Source organism: Siphateles boraxobius, unplaced genomic scaffold (genome assembly GCF_051911475.1).
Source record: "Siphateles boraxobius isolate OS27281-9 unplaced genomic scaffold, OSU_SipBor_1 13, whole genome shotgun sequence".
Lineage (NCBI taxonomy): Eukaryota > Metazoa > Chordata > Actinopteri > Cypriniformes > Leuciscidae > Siphateles > Siphateles boraxobius.
In genome coordinates this window covers 6912468-6921006 of record NW_027508733.1, presented here as the reverse complement: position 1 = coordinate 6921006, position 8539 = coordinate 6912468, and the positions used below count along the sequence as shown (strand labels likewise).

At 38.2% G+C, this 8539-nt stretch overlaps 1 protein-coding gene across 1 annotated transcript; it reads right to left on the bottom strand.

Annotated features, from left to right (window-relative positions):
• Positions 1 to 254: 254 nt before the first annotated feature.
• On the bottom strand, positions 255 to 8497 carry LOC143736360 (CD48 antigen-like). The gene is made up of 6 exons (XM_077227098.1): positions 8494 to 8497; positions 7850 to 8170; positions 7380 to 7700; positions 7142 to 7267; positions 4740 to 4816; positions 255 to 2809 (listed from the first exon to the last, which is right to left on the bottom strand). Exons 1-6 carry the CDS (start codon positions 8495 to 8497, stop codon positions 2756 to 2758), a joined length of 903 nt encoding a protein of 300 aa, XP_077083213.1. The 3' UTR covers positions 255 to 2755.
• Between the last annotated feature and the right edge of the window lie 42 nt (positions 8498 to 8539).

Genomic DNA, 8539 nt, shown 5'->3' with positions numbered 1-8539 from the left:
TCAGTGCTAGCGTTGTTAGCTTTTAAATAATGCAGATGTATTTAGCAGCGAGGACAGCATTCCTTGACAGTTCTTCAGTATTCATGCGTGTCCAGTATTTTCTGTTGGCTATTTAAAATCAGAACCAGCATGAATGAATCACTTATTTGCATTGGTACTGTTACAAACCTTTTAAGTCTAGGGAAGAGTAAAGCGTGCAACATTAAAATACTGAACGTGTACTGGAAAAACATCTCACACAAACCAGTCTAATTGAAGTATGTTGAGGATTTATTATAATGAGAAGCAAGATGTAAAGAATACCTCAAGATAATTAATTGAATAAGTGTACCATTTAGATACAATTCATACAAAGAAAAAGTTCGCAAAACAAAGAGGTAAAGAGAAAAGAACCAGACAGTGCCAAATCAAAGAAAGGAACAAAACCAAAACCAGTCTTACTAATTATAGGCTAAACAAAACAATTTATAATCTGACTAAATTGACATTCATAAAAAAAACAAAAGATCTTCAGCGTCAGAGACGCCCTAAATAAACTGCTCTTACTACAAAACGAAAAGTACAAAAGATGGCACGTGTCGCTAAACTAGTGTTCTATACACAATTGATCCCTCAGTGTAGCACATGTATATCACATGATATCTCACCTGTTCTTTTCTCTTCCCCGTTAAATAACAAGTTTCACAACCAGACCAACGGCAAACTACTCAAGAGAAAAGACGACCCAAATGGCTTCTAAGTTCTCAAAGAACACAGTTTCTCAAACACTAAATTGATACAGGGCAAATATGCGTCTCAAACAAATCAAAGTGGAATCTCCCGCTTCTCACACAGGTGTGCTCTTTATAGGCGCATACTGCGCCCTCATTGGTGGAGCCGCGTTGCATCATCACCGAGGATTTCGATGACTGGTAGATGGATGAACCAATCAGATAACCGCATCGCCCTGCTAAGAGTGAAAGTAAAAAGGAGAAAGAAAAGAAGAAACAAACAACACCAAACAAATAATAACATAGGACGTAACAGGTACTTTTACCAATTAACAATTGGGTTAACAATAAAGGGTCAAAATCCCAAAGGGTAAAAGTTTTTCCGGTTAACAAGGTCTGTTCGCCCCTGATGTTAGATGTTGTAACTCCACTATTATGTGGGCCAAAGCATCTTTATACATTGACAGTCATTTATTCAGTCACAGATTTAAAACATTTTAAAAAGAGACTCTGACGAAGTTGTAATATAGAGTGATCAGTCACATGGTATAATGAGTGTCACACTACACACACACAAAGACTAATGGCTAAGTTGTTGAAAATGCACTTTATCATTGAATTTTTATTTTTCTGAATATAAGAATTTTTTGAGCCAAACTTATGTAACAACAGACCACCGCCTTAAAACTACTTTGAGAAAATGTGTAATGATCCACATGTGTTATGATACACATAAAAATATGTAAATTTTGCATTACAGTATGACATTAACCACAGATGACATTACAAACTGACATTAACCACAGATGTCCAGTTATAGACGTATCCTTGTGCAGAACTTGTTTGTCTACCCAACAGATCAAACCACAACTCTGTACAGATAGGAATAAATCAGACCACTGCAGGTTTTAGTTGTGACACGCAAACTGAGCTACTAGAGCCTCAAACTGGCAGGGGCGCCTAAAAAGAAGTTGAACTCAAGGACATTTTTTCAGAACAACAGTAAAATTACAGTACTCGTATTTTTCTTAATTTCTTTGTTTTCAAATGTAAAACCAGCTTTTATTTAGGCAGAAAAAACCCTGGGAGACCTTACAGTTTCTCTTTTGATTTATAACTGATTCTCATTACGTTTTTGATAAGATTTGGTGCGTGTTAAATTTTTAAATGTACAATATCAAAGTCACATCACTTACAGAGATGCAGTTCTTTTGAAAAAACATTTACAGTTGATAATGTTTCTATGGCACCGAGACACTCTCAAGACACTAAAAATAATGGATCCTGAGCTGCTTGAGTGTAAATGAACACAGAGCCGTGCTTCACTCAGAAACACACAGTGCATCAGACTATATTTATAATTACATTGCAGACACTAAGCCATATTGCATTATCACAACCATGCATTGCTAGAATTCATAACAACTTTACCAGGTGAGTAACATTGTTTCATATGCTAGCCAAAGTTAATTTTAAACCCTGTTCACAACTCCCTGTATTACAAAGCATTTAGAGAGCATTTCATTATCTCTGAATGTCACACTTCAACCCCCCAGAAAGTTCCGGCTGTATGTCTGCTGGGATTTTCTGATAATACTCAGGGTACAACAAGAGAAAAACTGAAATATATCTTTCAGAATTAAGGCCTGTTCACACCAAAAACGATAACTTGTTTATCTTGTTTGCGCATTTAAATGCTCGAGCTCGTTACAGCAGGATGGATTCTGATTCAACGTTCATCCTGGATAAAATCGTTCTTAAAGTGATTCCAACAACATCGTTCCCCTGTGCCATTATTGTTATAGCTGTGTGGTGTGAAAAACTGCCATTCTGTAATATTGAGAACGATTTTCAGAACTTTATCTTTATCTTTATAGTTGTCATCCTTTGTGTGAACGGGCCTTTATTGCTAATTTCTGTCTCTACATGTGGTGATTCTCACAAACCCAAAACTCAACCATAGACTCAGGAACTGCAAGGTCCAGCCGAAGGATCCTAGTGAAACAATCACACAGCTGGATCTGGTACAGTAAACTGAAGTTTGATCATTTCCTCATGGCAATACCCGCATACACCACGTCATTCTCCTCTTTTATGTTCTGCATAAAAAAACACAGTACACAGATGTCATTATAAAGTCTTGGCTTGATGGCTATCTCTCGCTGGGGAGATATTGACATTGAAGGCTCCCACTCTGCTGACCGAACCGCTGCATGAGACGTCACGTTTGAATGGCAGAGTGTTCGAACGGCTGCGGGACAGGCCAGGGCTGCTCTGCACACAATGACTGTGTTGCATGCTTATCAGGCCGATCTGTTGAAAGACCTGGACTGGGGTCATGGACTCATAACAGAACTGTGCCGCACTACAGACTTTGCTCTCCGTGCCACTAAACAAACTGCTTCCGTGATCTGAATCTCTGAACCTGGCAGACATCGGGGGGAAAGAGAGAAACTTTATCCTCGATGCGCCGGTTTCATCACTTTTTGGCACATCTGTTGAGGCAGTGGTCGGAAAGTTCAGAGAGGCGAAGCCGCAAAGGTGCGGTACGCGGACTTTAAGACCTTTATAACGTGCTGGTTCAAGCCTCTAGGGGGCTTTGGCCCGTCTTGGTATGGGCACCAAAGACAGGGCCAAAGGGTGAGCATTGCCACTTGCGGTCCTCCTCCTCTGAGAGAAAACAGGATTTGAGGGAAGTAATCCAGAATAGAGGCACCCAGGGTTCTCAGGATGCAGGGTCCAAATAACATTTCGTGAGCTTAGAATTATGCAGTTCTATCTCCGTTTAGGGTAGTTCTGAGAAATTGAGCATCAAAGTTTTTACATCCCTGGTGTTTTGTGAGATGGTACCTTTTTATTTTATTAATAACTACAGAAAAAATATTTTTTTTACAAAAATAACACCACACAGGGATTAATAAACACCTAATGGATATGATTATGTCAAAAACTCAATTTCGACCAAAAGTGGAGATAGAACCGTATAATTCTAAACTCACGATTTTGCCTCCGCCTTTTTTCACCCCCGCCCCCCCTAAGGCTGGACCTATGATGCTGTTTGGCAATGTTTATTATATTTATATTCCTTCCCTCTGATAGTTCGGCACATGGTACTGAATCGTGAGTGTGTTGTTGGGTCGCTGAAGTTGGCAAAACTATGAGCCTCTATACTAGCAAAAAAAATTATTTCATAAAGTGATTTTTGGGAGCTTATTGGTCAGCATTAACAAGTAAACACATTTGCTCTAAGCTCGTGCTGCAATGTCTTTTGGGCCGAGTTGATAAATGGTCCATTTGGAGCAGTGACTGCTTCATTCCAAATTTTGCCATTTTTTTGTTTTTGTTTCTGATGCACAACAGAAATGATCAGTTAAGGGGTGGTGGTCACACTACATGTTCATTCCATTGACTTATTTCCATACGCATGTGAATATGAGACACAGGAATCGCAAGCTCATGTGAAATTTGCTGCATTTCAAAGTTCATGTTTGGTGAATTTGTATAACATAAACACTTGATATTTCACAGCATGACTGCTTAGCTGAATTAAAATAATGCAAATGTGAAGTTTACTTTGGCATGCTTCTGTCAAAAGGTGACAATGAAATTTTCACACATGGCGATGACTCACTGATGGAATACACGAGAGAAGGGTTCACGACCGCATTTATTATTTTAAAAATAGCTCTTGGATTGGCAATTTCTATCGATGAGGTCAGCAAAGAATTAAGTCTTCACTGATCTCATAGTTGGAATTTAGAAGGCTTGTTTTTTAATAGTTTGTAGGAGTCCTGTAGTTAGCTTTCTTTTATTTCCTTTCTGCTTGCCTACAAGCCCGTCTAAGTCTCCGTGTCATGAGTGTTATTCAATATGAGTCAGTGTTGTGTTTCTCACAATAAATGCAAACATTTATTTTTTCGAATAATAGTCAGAAATTACATTTCAGCCATAATTGCACATATCTAAATAAGACTCACTGCTGAAATAATACAGAGATGCTCAAGATAAATTAGAAATAATTGATCTTACCAATTTATGTGCTTTTCTTTTGCAGAATGTTGGATCAGCGTAAGTGATCTCTTCATCATGAGCCTGAACTGTTTCATCTATAATAATAGATAGGCTACATTAAATCAACAAAATAAAATCCCTAGCAGAGCATGCATTTATCAGGTATAGAAAAGACATTTTGCATAGACATTTACAGATAATTTATTAATCAAAACCAGCGGAATGTTTAAAGCAATTTGCATTTTTTTCTGTGAAACAAATATTAGTCATCATTGAAGCTCAACAAGTAAAACAACATTCATAGAAGAGAATTTGAAAACCAGTTGAGGACTGCATCTTCACATGCCATAAAGTGTGGAAATGTTTCATTTATTATTAAACTGATGCAGATTCAAATTTGTTTTGGGATTTTCAATGTGTTTTAGTTTCAGAAATGCAGAACCTGATTTACATGGAGACAATCTGGATGAACAAATAATACAGGTCCTTCTCAAAAAATTAGCTATTGTGATAAAGTTCATTATTTTCCATAATGTAATGATAGAAATTTAACTTTCATATATTTTAGATTCATTGCACACCAACTGAAATATTTCAGGTCTTTTATTGTTTTTATACTGATGATTTTGGCATACAGCTCATGAAAACCCAAAATTCCTATCTCAAAAAAATAGCATATTATGAAAAGGTTCTCTAAACGAGCTATTAACCTAATTATCTGAATCAATTAATTAACTCTAAACACCTGCAAAAGATTCCTGAGGCTTTGAAAAACTCCCAGCCTATTTCATTACTCAAAACCGCAATCATGGGTAAGAGTGCCGACACATTGACACCCTCAAGCAAGAGGGTAAGACACAGAAAGAAATTTATGAACAAATAGGCTGTTCCCAGAGTGCTGTATCAAGGCACCTCAGTGGGAAGTCTGTGGGAAGGAAAAAGTGTGGCAAAAAACGCTGCACAACGAGAAGAGGTGACCGGACCCTGAGGAAGATTGTGGAGAAGGACCGATTCCAGACCTTGGGGGACCTGCGGAAGCAGTGGACTGAGTCTGGAGTAGAAACATCCAGAGCCACCGTGCACAGGCGTGTGCAGGAAATGGGCTACAGGTGCCGCATTCCCCAGGTCAAGCCACTTTTGTACCAGAAACAGCGGCAGAAGCGCCTGACCTAGGCTACAGAGAAGCAGCACTGGACTGTTGCTCAGTGGTCCAAAGTACTTTTTTCGGATGAAAGCAAATTTTGCATGTCATTCGGAAATCAAGGTGCCAGAGTCTGGAGGAAGACTGGGGAGAAGGAAATGCTAAAATGCCTGAAGTCCAGTGTCAAGTACCCACAGTCAGTGATGGTCTGGGGTGCCATGTCAGCTGCTGGTGTTGGTCCACTGTGTTTTATCAAGGGCAGGGTCAATGCAGATAGCTATCAGGAGATTTTGAAGCATGATTCCATTGATTTCATTTTTCAGCACGACCTGGCACCTGCTCACAGTGCCAAAACCACTGGTAAATGGTTTACTGACAGTAATGGTATTACTATGCTCAATTGGCCTGCCAACTCTCCTGAGCTGAAGCCCATAGAGAATCTGTGGGATATTGTGAAGAGAAAGTTGAGAGACGCAAGACCCAACACTCTGGATGAGCTTAAGGCCGCTATCGAAGCATCCTGGGCCTCCATAACACCTCAGCAGTGCCACAGGCTGATTGCCTCCATGCCAAGCCGCACTGAAGCAGTCATTTCTGCAAAAGGATTCCCGACCAAGTATTGAGTGCATAACTGAACATAATTATTTGAAGGTTGACTTTTTTTTTTGTATTAAAAACACTTCTTTTATTGGTCGGATGAAATATGCTAATTTTTTGAGATAGGAATTTTGGGTTTTCATGAGCTGTATGCCAAAATCATCAGTATTAAAACAATAAAAGACCTGAAATATTTCAGTTGGTGTACAATGAAACTAAAATATATGAAAGTTTAATTTTTATCATTACATTATGGAAAATAATGAACTTTATCACAATATGCTAATTTTTTGAGAAGGACCTGTATTTTGATCATCGCATTAAAAATGACATTTAAAGTGCTGGAAAAAGGTTGTGTGACTGTACATGTCCAATTACAGACACTTTGTTTTTTGTCTTTATTGCAAGCAATAAAACTGGTTCATTTGCAAATTAGGTGAGAGTGATAACTGCATTAAAATATAAATACAACATTAAAAATTCAACCATTAATGGTTTTGTGTCGATGTACAGAATGACAGCTAACAGAATTCACCGTACATGCCCAAGTTGGCTTATCAAAAACCAGGAAGTAACCGTAATGGTGCATATTAGGTCTACCAATCAAAAAATATATAGAGAGTTTATTTCTGAAGTATAGTTTTTGGTGTAACACTTGTCAAAAGAGATAGATAATTCTTACCTTCTCCATCAATTTTGCTGAGACGCCTGCAGATGCAGAAGATCACGACGACTACAGATACAATCATCAGAGATCCAGCAGATCCAGCAGAGATCAACACTATCAGAGACACTGAGACTGGAGGAACTGAAGGAGAGGAAAAGAGGGACAGTCTTGTGTGTGTGAAAGAGTCTGATCTACAACAGAAGACAGAGATCAGGTCAGTAAATACACACATATATCATCAGTGCTGTGGTACCTGCACATGTGTGACAGAGTGTGTTGATGTCCAGATGTGTGGTCTGGTTGCTGATGGGATTGTTCAGCACACAGCTGTAGGTGTTTTTATCCTGATATTCCACCTCCAGAGGTAGAGAGAGACTGATGCTGAGATCACACACACTGATGCTGGACAATACACTCATTCCTGCGTACCAGGAGAGAGTCACATCACTCACATTCAACACTGATGAACACACCAGTGAACAATTTGATGATGATGATGATGATGATGATGATGATGATGATGATGAAGAACAGTGTGAAGAGTTACTGATGATGACAGGAACCGGCAGACGAGCTGGAAAACATGAGAGAAAAAAACAAATCAGATTAAATCAAATCATTCTATATTTCATTTAATGTCTTTAGTGTGATCTCAAATTATAAAATTGTAGTATGTAAAAAATAAAATAAGAATTTTTAAAGGACAGGACAAATGATCTCTACCATAGACAGAAACATTTAATGTTTTTGATGATCGTTTCGCTCCCCTTATCTCTAGTTTATAATCTCCAGTATGTTCAGTTCTGGTGTTTGTGATGATCAGAGATCCAGTTTGATGATCCAGTTTCAGTCTGTCTCTGAATCTCCCATCAGGAACATCATCATGTGTGGAGAAGATTCCAGTTGTTTTACTGATTTGAGCTATCAGAGAGTTGTTAGCTCCATATTTCCACAGTACCTCGTCATCTTCAGGTATTTCAGTAACATCAGTGTTTAGAGTGACAGAATCTCCCTCTATCACTGACACTGAATCACCAAACACACCTGGAGAATATACAGATGTTACACAGATTCAACTTATTGTTTATAAAGGCTGAGATCTCCTGTAGTTTGTAACCTTTAAATGTGATTTGAAGAACAGCTGCAGACAAAATGTAAAAATAAAATTGAAGGTCATATACATCATGTGTGTGAACCAATTCTTTTTTCCATGGTGTTTTTATCTGTAAAAATACATTTTTAAAAAGAGTGAAATTGATGTGTGAAGTTGTACTTTCACACTGTAATTAACTTGTATAAGTTAATTCTACAGCTCACTTTCAATACATTTTTTTTTTATACGAGCAATCAAGCTCACTGAATCTCACTCATGTTTCCCTGCTTTTTGACCAATGAATTTACATTACTTTTGTA

What these genes read in the sequence shown, in the direction of transcription:
- LOC143736360 (XM_077227098.1), bottom strand. An exon ending in ATTAAATGTTTCTGTCTATG is followed by an intron (nt 7,701 to 7,849) that starts GTAGAGATCATT and finishes CATGTTTTCCAG; the next exon opens with CTCGTCTGCCGGTTCCTGTC. An exon ending in AAAGAAAAGCACATAAATTG is followed by an intron (nt 2,810 to 4,739) that starts GTAAGATCAATT and finishes TTTTTTATGCAG; the next exon opens with AACATAAAAGAGGAGAATGA.